Below are 19,205 nucleotides of genomic sequence, written 5' to 3' on the forward strand. Positions count from 1 at the left end.
GAGAGCCCCAGCAGCCCGGCGCACAGTGGGCGCACGACACAGGCGCGAGAGCTCCAGCAGCTAAGACGGGAAGGCACATCAGAATCCCCAATCAGCTCTGAGGGGCCTGTGACTTGGGAGCAATATCTAACTGTTGGAACTTCAGTGTCCTGGTCTGTGTGACCAGGTTAAAATCCCAGCCTTGCAAAGTTGCTCTGGGGGCTAAACTGCAATGGCAGCAGTGATCGTGGCAAAGAGCCAGCGTGTGCTGACATCCACTGTGCGTGTTCTGAGCATTCTAGAAGGGATACTGGGACCCCCACAGTGACCCAGGAGACAGGCACTACTAGAGCCCACTTTATAGAGCAGGAAACTGAGGCACTGGGAAATTCAGAGACTTGCCCACGGTCCCACAGTAGCAAGTGCTGGCACCAAAGCCCGTTCTTCCCACCTCACCATAAGACACCCCCAGGAGACATGCAAGCTGCCCCAACCAGGGCCCTGTCCATGCCCCCATCTCCCCTCTGCCTGTCCACCTCCCTCCCTCTCTCCCTCTGTCCACCACCTCCACGCCCTCCCCAGCCTGTGTTCTTCCCCAGGAACCCCTCTCCTCCCCAGGAACAGCACGGGCAGCAGAAGTGGCCCCATGTGATTGCGGGGCCTGGGCAGGGCAGGGACAGAGGCTCCTGCTCCCTGGCTGCATCCTGGCGCCCCCGGGACAGCAGCCAGGACCCCTGCTGCAGCCCAAACTGGAGGAAGGGAGGAAGGGCTGAGGCGGGCAGGAAGGGAGATGCCTCCACCCCTTTCCCGAGAAGCACGTCCTGCTCGGGCAGAAACAATGTCTCGCTAGGCCCACTGCCGGGGGTCAGGTGGGGGCAGGGCCTGGGTGGACACTGGGCTGACCAAGCTGCTTCGGAGGCCCTGGTCCTATGCTGTACTGATCTGCTGTGTCCCTCTGCACCCAACACCGCCACATTCCAGTGCTGACAGTCTGTGCGTCTGATGCCCTTTGCAAAACCCAAGTCCAATCAGGTCACTGTGAACCCAGACGTGGTGCTTCCCAACTGTGTGACCCTGGGTAAGTTGCTTAACCTCTCTGAGCCTCTATAAAACAGAGATCATCATAATTATGCCTCCTCCCAGGACAAAGGGCATGCTGTACAAGAGCCAACAGCTGGCCTTACAGTTAATAACCAAACCCTCCCAGGGTTCCCAGAGTCTACAAGCCAAAGTCCGCACTCTCCCAGCCTGACTTAGGACGCCCTGACTTCTGCCCTCCCCCTCACTCCCCCTGCAGTCACTGGATGCTCTCCCTACCTGCCCTCTCCTCCCAGCTGAGTCCCAAGACCACAGTGGCAGTGCGGCCCCCGCTGTGCCCCAGCCCTCCTGAGATCCACTGGCAAGTCTGAACAGTGGCCACACACCGTGGCCACTAACAGCACGTGGCCTGCAGTGCACACTCTGCACTAATGGGCTTTGTGACTCCTGTTACCGGCCTGTGGCTGGTGCAGTCACAGGGAGTCCCAGCCCACCCACAGCATGAAGCTTTGCTGGGCGGCTCAGTCCCAGGGACTCAGGATAGGCAGGACATTGGGACAAGGAGAGCTTGTAAGTAACAACTTTTACCGAGCACCTGCTGCAGGTCTGGCAGAGCTGGGGGCTTTGCTTATGTGAGCAGAGCCCTCAAGACCCACATGCAAAAATGTCATCTCCCTTTAGCTACTGAGGAAACAGGCCCAGAGAGGTGAAGGGACCAGCCGGGGTCACAGGGACAATCAACAGTGGCGGCAGGATTTGAATCCAAGGGCTGCCCTTGTCTATGGACCTTCATCTTCCAGCAGTTGCATAAAGCAGGGGTGAGGCAGCTTCTCCTCCCGCCTCGCCCCTGTTGCCTCTCAGTCCCCCTGGCTCCACCCACCGCAGGCAGCCGCAGTACCTGTTAAGGAAGTCCAGGCCACAGCCCCGCGCCAGGAGGCCTTCCGGCTTTCCCAAAGGCCACACGCTGTCAGAGGAGGACGACGAAGAGAGGCCAGGGGACCAGGGCTTAAGTGTCACACTCCCTGGGCAAGAAGATTGAGGTTCAGGGGTCTAGGACCGGGAAACGGGCAGCCAGAGTCCATGACTGGGACAGACACCCTCTAACCCAGGACCTGAGGGCCTTGGCAGGTTTGACCCAGGAGCACGTCAGACCCACGTGGGCTGAGAGAGAGGTCAGGGCCCACCAGGCTGACCCCGCAGTTTCCCGGAAGAGGGTAAAAGGTGGCCCAGAACTGAAGAGCCTCATACATCACAGCCAGGAAGAGGAGTGAGGGCCAGGACTTGGCTCAGGGTGAGAGGCCAGACACAAGGCCCCAGGGGCCTCCCAGGCACACAGTGGGGCATCAGGGAAGGGGATGCAGGCCAAGGGTGGGGCAGGTGGCACAGACTCCAGGTGGGCTGCAAAGCCATTCCCCCGACCCGGGATGAGCCCTCCCCACTGAGCTCCAGGGCTGTTACCTGTGATGTCTGACATGCTGCTGAAGGATCTGGGCAGAGAGAGGGCAGGGAGGGGGCAGGAGGTGAGGCACGGTGGGCACTCTGCCTTGCTCCCTCGTCCTGCCCCCACGCCAGAAAAAGGTCTCACAGCCACCAAGCAAATGCAGGCTAGACTCAAGGCGGGGTCCCAGGCACAGGGCACCCATGCCACCTGGCTCTCCTAAACTCACAGGGCAAGAAGTTAATGTCCTGGTCTCTGTCCATTGTTGTTCAACCCAGAATTCCCTGGCATGCCCTTCAAAGCCAGGTCTTTCAATGCCTCCTCCTCCTAGAAGCCTCCCCTGATCTCTCACCCCCTCATCTCACCCTCCTTTGCCACCTTTGTGGTTTGTGGCTCCCAGGTACGCCTCCTAAATTAAACCATGACCTCCTCATCGGACACCCCCTTGGGACAGACCCATGCAGACCAAGGCCATGCTGATCACAGCCTCTCAGTGCCCAGCTCCTCACCGGTAAAGGAATAAATCAAGGGCTACTTACAAGGGGGAAACAGTGACAGGGAACGTGCCCAGGAGGCGGGTATCTCCCACCCTTGGTCTTGCCATCAGAGGCTGTCCCTTGGTTTTTCTGGTCCCTATTTGCTGCTGATGCCCAAACCTGGGGCCTGGCTTTCCTGCCCAAGGTCCCTGACACCTTGAACTATTCTCCACGTCCCCTAGTCCTGAAGCATCAAGCTTCTCCTTGGGCACAGATCTTCAAGGCTTGACCTCCAGTGACTCTCCTGCCAGGCTAGGGCTGAGTTCACTCTGCCCACTGGCCTTGTCTTAACCCTGACCTCGGTCACCCCGTGACTCACAGGGCCTGGATTTCCAGAGCTCCAGCCACCTGAAGGCAATAAAGGGAGGTGACTGCCTGGACCGGACTCTGGCATCGCAGACTGTGAGAGCTGGCTGTTCGGGAAACAGCAGCCCCACCTCCCTGGGCGTCTGCTGCTATCTCCAGCCATCTCACCTCTTAGGGGGTTCGGGGTCCTCCTCGCGCTGCCGGCGGAGGATGGAGCCGGCACTGGGCGGGAAGGGCAGGATGGAGAGCCGGTTGATCTCCTTCTCACTGTCTGTGGCCTCCTCCTGCAATGCCATGACAGGGCCTGGGTCACCCCTGCTGCCCGGCACCTTCCCAGTCCTCAGCACACCTGGTTTGTGCCCATTCCACAGATGAGGAGCAGGGCACAGGGCACAGGAGCGGGCTCTGCAAGGTTACAGTGTATGGTGGCTCCCCAGCTCTCCCAGCACCCAGCCCCGGCAAGGAACTGGTTCTGGGTGAGCTTCAGTAAAGTCCTTGGCCCCCCTGCGCCCCAGTGTCCTCCCCTGTGAAATGGATCCTTCAGAAAGCACTCTCTGCCTTAGTAATAACGCCATAGCAGCGTGCCCCTTTATTTGGGATGGGGCAGGTGTCTTACCGAGGGGTGAGGCTCAGATCCCCCCGTGACAGCGGCCTCCCCTGTTGCCTCTGGGCCTCCCAGAGGGGAGGGGAACTCGCTCAGGCTCCAAGTGCTGCTGAGGTTGGAGCACAGGGAGTGGGAGGAGGCACAGGCCTGGAAGAGGGAGAGGAGAAGGTGAGCAGTGCCAGGCCCATGCCAGCCACAGCCTTTCCTGACCGCCTGCCACGTGCCGGCACGGGACAGATCCCTGTCCTCAGGGAGCTCACAGCCTAGAAGGAGAGACAAACTGTCAATCAGCAGACACAGGAACAAAATAACGCCAAGCTGAGACCACAGCAGAAGGAAGCTGCCGGCCGGAAAACACACAAAGACCCCACCCAGCCTGGGGCCCAAGTACTTTCCAAAGAAAGTATGGTTTGAACTGAGAGCCCGGGGGTATGCAGGTGCTAAGCAGGTCCAGCTGGGATGGGCCAGGCAGAGGAACAGCATGTGCAAAAGCCCTGAGGCAGGACGGCGATGCATTCCAGTTAAAAGGCCAAAACCCATAGAATCCGGCTAGAGGACAAGAGGAACCTCATCTATAGGGCCTCTTGGGCAGGAAAAGGGACTCTGTCTCTACCTAACCGCAAAAAAGCCAACTGGAGGTTTAAAAAAAAGTCATCAGGCTGGGCGCAGTGGCTCACGCCTGTAATCCCAGCACTTTGGGAGGCTGAGGTGTGTGGATTACCTGAGGCCAGCCTGACAACATGGAGAAACCCTGTCTCTACTAAAAATACAAAATTTGCTGGGCATGGTGGCACAGGCCTGTAATCCCAGCAACTCGGGAGGCAGGAGAATCTCTGGAAGCCGCGAGAGGGAGGTTGCAGTGAGCCAAGATCGTGGCATTGCACGCCAGCCAGGGCAACAGGAGTGAAACTCTGTCTCAAAAAAAAAGTCAGGGATTCATGCTTACCTCCAGACCCCAGTGCTTCAAAACCAGGCCTGCAGAGTTCACTGTCAGGCAACTCAAAATAAGCAAAAGCAGGCTAGGCGTTCACGCCTCTAATCCCAGCACTTTGGGAGGCTGAAGCAGAAGAATCACTTGAAGTCAGGAGAGTGAAACCAGCTGAAACCCCGTCTCTACTAAAAATACAAAAAACGTAACTGGGCCTGGTGGCAGGTGCCTGTAATCCCAGCTACTAGGGAGGCTGAGAATAGTTTCAACCTGGGATCCAGCCTGGGCGACACACCGAGACTCTATCTCAAAAAAAGAAAAAGGAAAAGTCAGAGCTCCCGGCAGCAGCCTGAGGACCATGGTCCAATGTACAAAGGGTCTGGGCCTCCAGCTCCAGTGCCAGCTGGCTGTGTGGCCTTGGGCAAGCCCCTGACCCTCTCTGGGCCCTGTCCGATGAGAGGATTAGACCAGCTGGTCTCTGAGGCCCAGGTTTAGCATTCTGACATGCGCACAGGACCCCGGGTAGCCAGCCTTCCCCAGCTAAATGCAAAGACCACCTCCAAACTATCCTTCGTGTCCCAGTAGCAACTCCAGAAACTCAGAGACCAACATGCACCTTTCCCCCCCACCCCCCGGCTCACCAGCCCAAACCCAGCCCACCCTGGGTCCCAGTTCCCACGCCTAACAGGGCTCTTCCCACTTCCCCCAAGCTTCCTCCCCTGGCTGAGGTCTCCCACCAGGGCTGGCGTGTTCCCAGCCCTGGCCAAGAGCTCCTGCCAGGACCCCCACAATCCTGACCTGCTTACCTTGAGGCAGGTGCCACCCTGGGCCCGCTGCAGCTGCACCTCCAGCAGAGCCTTGGTGCCCTCCAGGCTGGTGAGCGCCGTCAGCAGCTCGTCCCGCTCTGCCTCCAGGCCCCGCACCTGCTTGCGGTACTGGTCCTTCTCAATGAGGCTCTGCGAGTACTGCAGCTGGATCCGGTCGCGGCTCTGGATGGCCTGGGGTGGGGGGGAGGGGGGCAGCAGCTGAAGGAGCCACCCTGGCCCAGCTGTCCGGGCCTATGACTTGGAGAATGGGGACAGTAACGAGAACTGCAGCTATCACTTACTGGGCAGTATGTGCCGGGCCCTGAGCTCAGTATCAGTTTATTTAAATATCTTCACACTAACTGGCTACGTTAGATACTATTAATATCATTCTTTTCATTCTGCAGATTGGGGAAACAGCCTGGAGGGAGACAGCTGGGATTCCAATCAGGAAGTCCATTTGCACAATCCCGGCTCTTACCATTCCACCAAGAACTGAAAACCTTTCCATGAGACCTGCTATGTGCCAGGGGCTTTACTCACGGCATCCCAGTTGGTGGAGAAGCCGAGTCAAACCCAGCCTATTGCATCCACGGTGAAGACCAGGGGCTCTGCAGCTGGGCCCATGGCCCAGACCTGTCACCCACGGCCTTAGAGCTGGGGGGAGCCCCATAAAATGCAGATTCCTGAGGCCCACCCCGGACACCTGAATCAGAATGTCCAGAGAATGAAGCCCCAGATTTGCAATATGAAGCCTGCCAGGGGATCCTGAGGCCATTTCTAATATACAGACTTCGGCTGGGCAAGGTGGTTCACATCTGTGATCCCGGCACTTTGGGAGGCTGAGGGGGATGGATCAGTTGAGTCCAGCCTGGTCAATATGATGAAACCCTCCCCCTACTAAAGATACAAAAACTAGCCAGGCATGGTGGTGCATGACTGTAACGCCAACTACTTGGGAGGCTGAGGCAGGAGAGTCATTTGAACCCAGGAGGCAGAGACCACAGTGAGCTGAGGTTACACCACTGCACTCCAGCCTGGGCGATAAAGCTAGACCCAGTCTCAGAAGTAATCCTAATAGTAATATGTAGACTTCAGCTCTTCCAGTGGAATTCACACTTGGTCAAGGACAAAAAACTCCTGCCCGCCACTGCTGCACATGGAGCCTCACACCAGGAGGCTTGGGGGCCTGGTGGCACTGGCCGGAGGTCCTCAGCCCACCCCACAACCTTGGCAGGAGACAAGGGTCATAGTGCCCAGGGACTGAGAGCCAAGCTTTGGGGAATTTCTTCCTCAGCAGCGACTTCTAAGCACCTCCTCTGTGCTGAGCTTGTCTTTGAGATGGAGAGAACAAGGGATTCAGAAACGAAGACACCAGGGTCAACTTCTGTAGCTGTCGCGGAAGCTGAGATGAGGCCGGCGGCTCCAGGGTGTCAGGTGGGTATCTCAAGGGCTCCAGGACCCGTCTGTCTCCCCGCCGCCTAGGTGCCGCATCCTAACCCACAGGAACTGCTCACTCTCTTTCTACCATTCTAGTCCCCTCCATTCCTCCTTGTCTCCCCCCACATGAGAACTAGCAACTGGCTGAGGGCCTGGCACACAGCAGGCCGGGCTCACCTGGTCCCGCTCCTTCTCAATCTCCTCCAGCTGAGCCAGGACAGTGGCCATGCGGTGCTTGTACAGGTCACAGTCCTTCTGCAGTGTACGGTGCTTCAGCTGCAGGTCTTCCATCCCCTGCAGGTACTGAGGGCGGCACAGGCGGGGTCAGACCACAGGGCTGGGGACCATGAGAAATCTCACCAGCAGGTGCCCGGGAGGGCCAGTGAGAGACGCTCTCCCAGAGCCTGAGACCCAAAACACGCCCCCTCCTGCCCAGCGGAGTGGTCTGAGCCACTGACTTTACCTCCCAGGCCCTCAACTGCCTAATCTGTAAAATGAGAAGAATGACCATCATTTCACCCAGCTGGCCACCCTTGGCCTCCCCACTGAAGCCGAAACCGGCCCCTTCCCCAGCTCTGCGTCTCCCACGGTGCTCATCGCCTTCAGCTACAGGAAATAGCTGACGTGGGACTGTGTGTCTCACGTACTGCCAGCCTCCCCTGCTGGAGTTCCCCCTAAGGGAGCAGGCACCTTTGTTTTGCTCACTGCAGCGTCTCAAGCACCTAGAAGGGTGACTCCATCAATATCCGAGAGTGAATGAACACAGTCCTCAGCACAACACCCGTGTGAAGTGGATGCTCAGGGAAGGCGTGAGCACGCCGGCCCTGCCGGACACCCTCCCCCACCAGGGGCAGAGCACGGGCAGGGCCCCACCTGGTCTCGCAGCTCCTCGGCCCACTGCAGCTCCCCCTGCACGGCGTGCAGCTTCTGGCACAGCTCCTGCCTGCTGTCCTGCGCCTCCCTCCAGTCATGCTCTAGGATGTCCAGCAGGATTCGCTCAGAGCCCGGGGCCCCCGGCCGGCTCGCCTCCTGCGAATCGCAGGGCAGGGCCACCTCAGGGTCTGGCTCAGGGCCCACCCTAGGCATGGGGAGGAAGGGGACATGCAGCTCTCCAAACCCACCCGACCAGCTCTGCCATGCTGGCCTGGGGCCTTGACCTCTCTGGATCTCCGTCTCCGGCTCTGCAGAGTGGGCGTGGCCCTGCCAGCCCTACCCACCGTCCAGAGAGCATCTGGGGTGCAAATAAGCTAAGTGGATGAGGGTGTGGCTGGACAAGTTCAGCCAGGATCTGATTCCAAAGCAAGCACCAGGCGCGCACTCAAGTATTGGCCCTCACCCAGCATCCGGGCCAACAGACAATGGCCACTTCCAAGGCCTACCCGCCCCCCATGACTAGGGGTCTTCAAGGGGCTGAGCCTGGCCCAAACAGGTAGACCCTGGGCCTAAGATCCTGCCCGCAGAACCATACCCAGTCAAGTGCCCCAATCCCAGGAAAGGCACTAGCTCCCATCCCCCACTTCCTGCATGGAACAATGGCCAGGAGCAGGCCCATGCAGCCGCTGACCTGCCGCTGACCTGCCACAGGACACTACGCAAGCCTGGACCACCAGACCACACCCTCTACAAATCAGACCAAAGCTGGGACCCTTTCCCCAGAAAAATGCTCACACTCAAAATCAAGTGGACAGTTTTAGGGAGTTCGGGGGCCTTCTGGAGGCTGCTCACACACCCCAGACCAGGCGTCCAGAGACAGCCACGTGCTAAGGGCCCTCAGCTCAGAGCTTCAGGCAGGAGGCTGCTGGGACTCCATCCAGATCTCAGATTCCTCATTCTGAAATCCTCAGCTTCCCAGGCCTTGGGAGGATGAGTGAGCAGCAAGAGGGCCTGTTTTCCGGATCTGACCCCACCCCACCTCTGTGCCCACAAGCCCCAGCCCTGGTACCAGCTGCAGGCCCTCCTAACCCCCATGGCCATGAGCCCCGGCCCTGGTACCTGGTGCAGGCCCTCCTGCAGCTCCCGCAGTGACGCCGTCAGCCGCTGGTTCTCGGCACGCAACTCACAGACAAGGTCCACATTGTCCGGCTCTTTCTCCTTCTCCTTCTCCTCCGCCCCAGGAGGCGGCCCCCTGGCCCTTCGCAGCAGTGCACACTCTTCCTCCAGCCGACTCACCTTCAGCTTGAGCTGATCCACCTGGAGCCCAAGACATGGGTCAGCCCAGAGGGGGACACACTGGGAGCCACAGGTCACAGGGGAGGAAGACCTGCTCCCTCACTGGGTGCCTCCCAGATTCCCAGAGAGGCCTGAGCAGAAGCCCTCCCCAGGCTTGTCTGTGAAGACGGGACAGGCCACGCAGACATAAAACAAACGGCTGAGGAAGGAGCATGGGGTAGCCAGGTCAAGGACACCTCCCAGGGGAATCCACTCTAAGAACTTGTAACCGGATGTGCCGCCTCACCACGTGCTGTCTGACCGGCATTCCGACACTGAGTGCCATCAATTCAGCCCAGTATTCTCATGGCAGAAAAGGAGGGGCCACATCAAGAATGAGAAGAGCCAGGCACGGTGGCTCACGCCTGTAATCCCAACACTTTGGGAGGCTGAGGCAGGCGGATCATCTGAGATCAGAAGTTTAAGACCAGCCTGAGCAGCATGGTGAAACCCCGCCTCTACTAAAAATAAAAAATTAGCCAGGCATGCTGGCACATGTCTGTAGTCCCAGCTACTCGGGAGGCTGAGGCAGGAGAATGGTTTGAACCCAGGAGGCAGAGGTTGCAGTGAGCTGGGATTCCACCACTACATTCCAGCCTGAGCGACAGAGCGAGAGAATGTCTCAAAAAATTTTTAAAAAAAAGGGAGGTGGGGACCACGCTAGGTGTGGTGCTCACACCTGTAATCCTTACACTTTAGGAGGCCGAGGCGGGCGGATCGAGACTAGCCTCAGTAACACAGTGAGACCTCGTCTCGACAAAAAATTCAAAGCATTAGTTGGGTGTGGTGGTGAGCACCTATTATCCCAGCTACTCAGGAGGCTGAAGTGGGAGAATCACTTAAACTTTGGGAGGTTGAGGCTGCAGAGAAGCATGTTCACACCACTGCACTCCAGCCTGGGCAACAGAGTGAAACCCAGTCTCAAAAGAAAAAAAAATGGGAAACAGGGTCAGACCCCAGCTCTGTTTCTAGCTCTGTGTGACCCTGGGCAAGTTATGGCCCCTCTCTGTGCCTCAATCTCCTCATCTGTACCTGGGGTACAGGAGAGGAGAGGGTGATGGTTTTGAAAGTTGAGGGTCTCATCCGGCACAGGAACTAGAGGCCCCCCAGACAAGCCAACATCTCACCTCAACATCTCACACTCTCAGGAAACAGACTTGAATCTGTCCACCCTGAAAGGAATTCCTAACAGAGCCTCTGCTCTCTAAGATCTGGCTGTTCGTTCATCTCCCTCAAAAACTCCACTTCCAGGGTTCAGGTTTCAACTTTGCTACTTCTAGGCTCTGTCATCCTCAGCAAGTCACTTACCTCCTCTGGGCCTCAGTTTCTTCATCAGTAAAATGGGCCCAGTCAACCTCCTGGCCTCATCATTCACCTCCCAAAAGTGTTGCAAGAATCAAACAAGACAGCAAGTGGGCAGAGACCTCTAAATGGTGAAGGGCAGGCTACAGAGCTGCCACACTGTGACCACAGCTTTAAATCAAATCCCAGGCCCCTAACTGGTCACCAGTTTGGAGTGGGCAGAGACCTCTAAATGCGAAGGGCAGGCCACAGAGCTGCCACACTGTGACCACAGCTTTAAATCAAATCCCAGGCCCCTAACTGATCAGCAGTTTGGAGTGTGCAGCCAGAATTGGGCCCAGTGCGATGAGTGGGCAGCTGTGGGGTGACCGCTTGGCTGGGGGAGCAGATGTGCACGGCCAGTTTGCTGGACTATGAGAGCACTCGGCCAGGGGTGACGCACATGGGGTCTGAGGTGGCCAGACAGTGACAAGAGTGGCAGCAGGTGGCAGGCCATAAAATGAAGTCATTGTTGGGAAAAGGTCACAACGACTTTTGGTGCTATAGTTAGGCATGCAACATCTGGTGCCCTAGGACCGCCCTGGCCTCTCGTGGAAAATGACTTGCTAGTCCCCCAGCCTTCAGAGGCTAGAATGGCACACCACACACACATACACACACACATATACATGCACACATACTCGTACACACGCACACACAAGCACACATACACACTCATACACACACGTACACACATACACACACATGCACACATATACATGTACACACGCACTCACACACATGCACATACACGCACACATACAAACGTGCACAGGCGCACACACATACACGCGCACACATACACACACACATACACACGTGCATACACACACACAGGCACACACACATACGCACACATATACACACACACCTACACGCACACACACACACACACAGGCACACATACACACGCATACATGCACACACACAGGCACACATACACACATGCACACATACAGGCACACACATACATGCACACGCACACACATACACACATACATGCACGTGCACACACAGGCACACATACACATACACACGCGCGCACACATACACAAAGGCACACATGCACACACACATACACACAGGCACACACACACACAGGCACACATACATGCACACTCACACAGGCACACATACACACACGCACAGGCACATGTACACAAATACACACATACACACACACACACACAGGCACACATACACACACGGGTTTGGAGGCTGGGTCAGGCAATTCCACAAATGAACAGTCCACTCCTCCTCCTCCGCAAGAGACAAAGAAATTCATGACTCCTGCATTCCTTTCCACTCACAAAACACGCTTGTGAGCAGCCAGAGAAAGCTCGTTACAAGGACAACTGGGGTCACACCCGCTCAGCAAACCGCAGCCACACACCAAGGCCTCCTCCCTGACCCTGGGCCAGCCAGCTTCCCTGATTGAGCTCAGAGGACAGGACACCTGGGTGTCTCCGACGGGCACCAGGAAATATGGATGTATTTAATCCCAGTGTACAAACCCACTGGGCACAAAATTATAGTGTTCGTGCCTTCAGTTTATGTTGCTTTGAAATAACAGCTCATTAAATTTGCACCTTATAAAACATGGTATTAAATCTCAGCCACCACACACCTGTCCATGGGAGGTGGGGACACAGCTGCCACGCACAATCAGCTGCTCTGTTCAGATCCATCTGCAACACCTTTGTTAATTTTGGCGCAGAAAGCTCCAAACAGTTAAAGTAAATTTATAGCAGTTAAGTTTAATTTCTTTATTTTATTTTTTTTTTTTGAAACGGAGTCTTGCTCTGTTGCCCAGGCTGGAGTGCAGTGGCACAATCTCTGCTCACTGCAACCTCCGCCTCCCAGGTTCAAGCAACTCTCCTGCCTCAGCCTCCGGAGCAGCTGGGATTACAGGCGCCCACCACCATGCCTGGCTAATATTTTGTAATTTTAGTAGAGACGGGGTTTTACCCCAGGATGGTCTCAATCTGCTGACCTGGTGATCCACCCGCCTCCCGAAGTGCTGGGATTACAGGCGTGAGCCACCGTGTCCAGCCAGTTTCACATTTTAGGCCCCTAAAATAGGAAAAAGCAGCCACTCTGCTTCAAGGCAGATAACCTAACTCCTAGAAGGTCATCCTATGCAGACTTGCAGCTGACCTGCACACGTGCAAAGGCATCTCCAACCATCTCTTTTCCATTCCCCTCCCCTGTCCCAGCAGCCCCCAGATGGTCACACACTCAGGACATACCCCCCATCCCAGTCACATCCAACCCAAAGGTGGGGCAAGCCGTGCGGGCTGCAGCCTCTCCCAGTGCCCCTCCCCTCGGCCCCCACACTGTCCTCTCTGAGCAGCGCATTATTTCTTCTGAGAAAACCTTACAGCGACTCAGAAATCCTTCAATCCAACCAGGCACAGTGGCTCACACCTCTAATCCTAGCGCTTTGGGAGGCCGAGGCGGGCAGATCATCTGAGGTCAGGAAGTCAAGACCATCCTAGTCAACCTGGTGAAACCCCATCTCTACTAAAAACACACACAAAAATTAGCCAGGCGTGGTGGCACGCCCCTGTAATCCCAGCTACTCAGGAGGCTAAGGCAGGAGAATCGCTTGGACCTGGGAAGCGGAGGTTGCAGTGAGCTGACATCGAGCCATTGCACTCCAGCCTGGGTGACAGAGCAAAACTCCATCTCAAAAAAAAAAAAAAAAATCCTTCACTCCTGGGACATTGGGAAAGTGCTCAAAGCAACTTCTCTGTGCCTCAGTTTCCTCCTCTAGAAACAGGAAAGGTACTGTTATCCACCCCAGCATAGGGTGGCTGGAAAATTAAAGCGGTCTGTGCATGGTAAGCACTTAGGACAGTACCTGGTGCACGGGGGTCTTTCATAATTGTTACGTCATCCGTATCTGTGATGAGGATGAGGAAACTGAGGCACAGAAACGCAAGCCCTGCCCATGCCACATGGTTTTTCACAGGAGATCTGGCCTGAGATTTGCATCCCTGTCCCTGCCCAGCACCCCACAGAAGGCAGGGCCAGGCGCACTGGCTCATGCCTGTAATCCCATAGCTTTGGGAAGCCGACAGAGGCAGGCGGATCACGAGGTCAAGAGATCGAGACCATCCTGGTCAACATGGTGAAACCCCGTCTCTACTAAAAATACAAAAAATTAGCTGGGCATGGTGGCGCGTGCCTGTAATCCCAGCTACTCAGGAGGCTGAGGCAGGAGAATTGCCTGAACCCAGGAGGCGGAGGTTGCAGTGAGCCGAGATCGCGCCATTGCACTCCAGCCTGGGTAACAAGAGCGAAACTCCGTCTCAAAAAAAGAAAGAAAGAAAGAAAGAAAGCCTCCGCCTCCGCCTCATGCCACACACCAAACAGGACCTGGAACCATGGCCTCCCGGTGACCTCACCACCTCAAAGCAGCCACCCACATCCTCAAGCTGGACCCTTCAACTGTGGCCTCAACACCCCCATCGGGGCTCACCTCCCCAAGATATGGACCCACCTGGCATGCACAAACTCAGGGACTGGCACACGGGTGTACCTGCGCCCCCAGGCTCACAGCCACCTGCCGTGCTGCAGCCACAGCCTCAGGCTCCTGGGGTAGGGAGGCTTCAAACTTCAGTCACAACCCACCATGGAGCCTCGAACAACGTGGCTAGAGGGAGCGTCCTGCGTGCCGTGTGGCTGGCACTTCTAAGCCCTTGATGTGGATCAGCTCATTAAATCCTTGCAACGATGCCCCGTGGCAGTCAAATACCAGTATGATCCCCCTGCTAAGTCCCATTTGGAAACCAAGAAAGTAGATGCAGTAGGAGGCACGGCCTCACCTGCCCGCTGGCGGGAGTCAGGTGAGACCTCCCCACACAGGGAGCAGACGCAACAGCAGCATGGAAGGGAACTGGCACTGGGGCCAGCCGGGCCAGGTTCAAATCCAGGCTGTGCTGCTTCCTGGCTCTGTGACCGTGAGCAAGTCCTTTCCCAAATCTGAGTCTCGGAGTCTGTATTTGGAAATGAGGATTTGGCACACGGTGCTTTGGGGAGAATTAGAAGACGTGATGCTTGTCATCTGTGTGCCTCTTGATAATATCAACAATGGCTACTGATGACACAAGTTGCGAGCAGTATGCTGGGCACTGCACATGTCTGAAACTCTGTGTCTTAAACTCACTGGGCCAGGTGCGGTGGCTCACGCCTGTAATCCCAGCACTTTGGGAGGCTGAGGCAGGCAGATCATCTGAAGTCAGGAGTTCGAGACCAGCCTGGCCAACATGGAGAAACCCCATCTCTACTAAAAATAGAAAAATGAGCTGGGCGTGGGGGTGTCCGCCTATAATCCCATCTACCTAGGAGGCTGAGTCAGGAGAATCACTGGAACCCAGGAGGCACAGGCTGCAGTGAGCTGAGATCGCGCCACTGTACTCCAGCCTGGGTGAGAAGGGCGAGACTCTAAACTCACTGAGTCCTCATAACCCAAGGTTTCTCAGCCCCGGGCCTACCAACATTTTAGGCTGGGTAATTCTTTGTTGGGTACTGCCCTGGGCGCTGCAGGGTGTTCGGCAGCATCCCTGGCCTCTACACAGCAGATGCCAATAAAACCCCACTAGTTGTGACAACCAGACGCGCTTCGAGACATGGCCAAATGTTTCTAGGAAGTCAACATCGCCCCCCGTTGAGAACCACAGTCATAACCCAATGAAGTAGGCACACCAAGCAGTAAAAGGACTTATCCGTGTCAAAGAGCCAGCGATGGTGGCTCTGGGACACAGGCTGGCTGGCTACCGTACTGCAAAAGCTGCCCCTTCCCTTGCCTCCCCAACCTGTCTCCCCAGGGCCTACCGCCAGCTGCAGGTCACGGCTGCGAAGCACAGCGGAGTTCTTCTCCTCACTGAGCTGGGCCAGGCGCATGGCGATCATGTAGTTCTCATCCTTGAGCCGCAGGAGCTCCAGGCTGCTCGCCTCCCAGTCCTCCCGCAGCCGCTGACAGCGCTCCTGAGCCTGCTGCTGGTCCCGCAGCCGCTGCTCCAGCCCTGCCCGCTCCTCCTCCAGCACCCGGCCCCGGGCCTGCAGTTGCTGCTCCCGCTGTAGCTGGCTCTTTCGAGCTTCCCGCAGCCGCCGAACCTCTGTCATCAAGAATTGGGTCAGGCCCTCAGGCCCCTCCTCATCTGCCAGGACAGAACAGGGGACAGAATAGGCAAGTCAGGTAAGAAAAATCCAGGAGACGACAGACTATGTCAAAAACCTCAAACCATAAAAACACTAGAGGGAAATTCTGGAATATATTTTTAGAATTTGGGAGCAGGGGAGATCTTCCTAAACAACACACAAAATCCAGGAGTTATAAGAAAAAAGATGGACAAATCCATATCAATATGTTTAAGCCTTTAGAAAATGAAAGATGTAACAAAGTTAAACAATAAGCAACAGAGTGGGAGAAAATATAACAAATATAACAAGAACTCAGAGCCATAATATATAAAGAGCTCCTACAAATCAATAAGAAAAGAACAACCACCAAGTAAAAATATAGACAAAAACTATCAGTAGGCAAGTGCCAAAATAAAAATGGCTAATAAATACAGGAAAATATGCACAAACCTACCAACAGCCATTACGGTGGTTACTAATATTTGCTAACTTCATTCTTTGTTCTAGATACAGATATATATAGATATATAAATAATCTTAATCTTTATGATAATACCATAAGGTAGGTACTATTATTGTATTCATTTTAAAGAAAGAAAAACTGAAGCACAGAGCAGTTATTTACCCAAGATTTACTAACAAGTAACCAATGAACTGTATCGCTCAATGAATATTAACTTAAAACAATAACATTATTTTTTACATATCAGAATGGCAAAAATGTTTAAACACGATCCCCAGGATTCAAATGGGCACTTACACACTCCTGGTAGGAAGCATGTTGATTTAACAGTTAAAATACGCACACTCTGAGAAATTCTTCTCAGAGCCTCTTCTCCTGAAACACATCTGCACAAAGACGCATATGCAAGGATGCTCCCCGCATTGTGGTAATAACACAAAACTGGAAACCAGGTATCCATCAACTAGAAACGGGTTAAAAGAATTATGTCCTAACTTCGCTAATGAACAGGACAACTGTATGTAACAGAGGGGAAGGAATCACTAAAATCAGTTGTTCTAAGAAAAGGCAAAATACCTATGTGTGTATGTGTGTGTGTGTATTTTTTTTACATAAAAAAATTCAGGCCAGGCGCAGTGGCTCACACTTGCAATCTCAGCACTTGGGAGGCCACGGTGGACGGACCACGAGGTCAGGAGTTCAAGACCACCCTAACCAACATGGTGAAACCCCATCTCTACTAAAAATACAAAAATTAGCTGGGCATGGTGGCGCAGGCCTGTAATCCCAGCCACTGAGGAGGCTGAGGCAGGAGAATCACTTGAACCTGGGAGGCAGAGGTTGCAGTGAGCCAAGATCGCACCACTGCACTCCAGCCTGGGCGACAGAGCAAGACTCCATCTCAGAAAAAAAAAAAAAAAAAAAATTCAAAGTCACCTGGAGCCTTTGGATTTTTATATACAAAACCTGGACATCTGTGTACGTCAGACATACGTCTGAAAACAGTATCAAGAAAAAGAACCATCTTAAGCATGTGGCTCTGAACTTGAAAGAACAAGACTAGCATCCAGCCCCACCCTCAGCCCACCCTGGGGTCCTAAGCAAGCCCCTTCAGTTTCTCTATGCCTCAGTTTCCCTTACTGTTCAACAAGGATAGTGGGAGCGCCTCCCTAACAGGGATGGGATGAGGAGCCTGTGCAGTGGAGGCCTAGGCCCAGCATCCACGCAGATCCACTCACCGAGGATCATGGAGCAGCGCTGGGCGGGTTCCTGGCCGGTGAGCAGCGTGAAGTGTTCAGGGTAGTAGAACTCCAGGGCTTCCAAGAAGGCCTCATAGCCCCTCTTGCCACGGCAGCGCAAGATATCCATCAGGCGCCCTGGAGAGCAGTGGGGGAAATGCACCCAGGGTCCAGGGGAGGGCTTCCCCAGGTGCCTGGTTGCTTCTGCCCCCACCATGCTCCAGGCCCACGTTCCCCAGATTTTTGAGCCAGTGACACACACAGGGGCCTGTCCCAACACATCAGGGAAAAGAGCCCGTCTGCCACAGCCAGAGGAGTCAAACTCCCTCATGGCTCCTGGTCTCCCTAACACCCCCCACAGACACAGATGCGGGCCGCAAATGCGCACAGAGAAGCCCCCTCCATCTCCAAAAGCAAAGTAAATACTTCTCCCAATGGGCCATGCCTGAAATTCTACCATTAAAGACCATTCCATCATGCCTTTGTCAGCTCTGGTTCAAAGGCACACTCTGTGGGAGAAGGGACCCTCATAAAGCTGAGATGGGTCTTGACTCTGGAAAAATAACTCTCCCGGGAGTGTGTGGCGCACAGCGGAGGGGACAGACAGAACCCGGAGATCAAAGCGCGCAGGAAAGGTGCCAAGTCCGCCGGCTGTGACCGGGAGGTCCCAGGCCCAGCCAGCGCTGGCAGCCACATCAACCCTCCGCTTTCATGTGGGCCCAGGAAGTGGGAGGGAACCCCAAGAGACAAAACCCTGACGCCGGTGTGGGCAACGCGGACCGCCTGGGCGCGGCGGTGGTTGCGGAGGACGCAGGCTGTGGGCATTCCCCGCCGGGCCCCTCTACCGCTGCGGAGCCCGAGCCCCGGGACAGCAGAGCCCTAGCTTCTCGCTCCACGGCTCTGGGCGCTGCGCCCAAGGGCACGGTCGGCCGGGACGGGACCCCCTCGGGCCCCGAGGCTCACCGGTGCGGTTGACGCGGCACGGGAAGCGGTAGGTGCTCAGCACCTCCTCCTCGTCCTGCTCGTCGATGACCCGGCACTGGCGAAGATACGGCGTGAGCTTGGCCGGGTTCAGGGCGCGCGCCAGCCGGTGCCGGACGCCCTCGATCCGCTCCCACAGCGCGTCCTCCTCCGCCTCGGACCCCGAGCCGGCCCCCGCCTCCTCCTCGGCCTCCCCCGCCTCCGCCCGGCCCGGCATGGCCGCGTCCTCGGGGTCTGCGGGCGACAGGCACACGGGGGTCGACCGGGGCGCCCTGGGGCTGGGTGTGCCGCCGAGCCCACCCCGGGGCGTTGCCCGCAGGACTCGCCGTCGGGGTCGCCAGCGTCCCCTTCCCCGCGCCCGGCAGCCGTCGGGGGCGCGCCCTGAGCTCCTCGGGACTCACCCCGCACACCGCAGCCGCCTCGGGCTCCCGGGTCCGCGCTCGGGCGGCGGCTCCGCCGGCGCAGGGGGGCGGTGCCCGCGGCGCCCCCGGCTCCGCCCCCGTCCCCGCCGCCCCCGGGGCTGCCCGGGCCTCCCCACATCGCCGCCCGCCCCGGGCCCGCGCCCCGCCGCCGGCCGCCCCGCACGTCCGCCCGCACGCCCTCCCTCCCTCCCGGCCGTCCGGCCGCGCCTCCCCCCGCTTCCTGTTTCCCGCCGGCTCTCCCGGCCCGACTCGGCGGGGTCCGGGCCGCCTGCCCACACCTGCCCGGCCTCGGGGCGGGGCGAAGGCGGGCACGCGCGCTCACACCCCCC

General features: G+C 56.6%; 1 protein-coding gene across 1 annotated transcript in view; it reads right to left on the reverse strand.

The window, feature by feature from the left end:
- The window catches only part of CARD10 (caspase recruitment domain family member 10), a 28,182-nt gene extending 9,477 nt beyond the window's left edge, over positions 1-18,705 (reverse strand). The window contains exons 1-11 of the mRNA XM_017508935.2: positions 18,437-18,705; positions 17,474-17,611; positions 15,464-15,789; positions 9,068-9,265; positions 7,949-8,104; positions 7,253-7,378; positions 5,636-5,827; positions 3,914-4,048; positions 3,466-3,581; positions 2,476-2,504; positions 1,916-2,039 (exon numbers count right to left, since the gene is read on the reverse strand). Of these exons, the coding sequence (XP_017364424.2) occupies positions 1,916-2,039; positions 2,476-2,504; positions 3,466-3,581; positions 3,914-4,048; positions 5,636-5,827; positions 7,253-7,378; positions 7,949-8,104; positions 9,068-9,265; positions 15,464-15,789; positions 17,474-17,611; positions 18,437-18,671 (1,775 nt within the window). The 5' untranslated portion in view covers positions 18,672-18,705. The remainder of the gene's footprint in view (positions 1-1,915; positions 2,040-2,475; positions 2,505-3,465; positions 3,582-3,913; positions 4,049-5,635; positions 5,828-7,252; positions 7,379-7,948; positions 8,105-9,067; positions 9,266-15,463; positions 15,790-17,473; positions 17,612-18,436) is intronic.
- Between the last annotated feature and the right edge of the window lie 500 nt (positions 18,706-19,205).

This window comes from Cebus imitator, unplaced genomic scaffold (genome assembly GCF_001604975.1).
Source record: "Cebus imitator isolate Cc_AM_T3 unplaced genomic scaffold, Cebus_imitator-1.0 Scaffold404, whole genome shotgun sequence".
In the NCBI taxonomy this organism is placed as follows: domain Eukaryota; kingdom Metazoa; phylum Chordata; class Mammalia; order Primates; family Cebidae; genus Cebus; species Cebus imitator.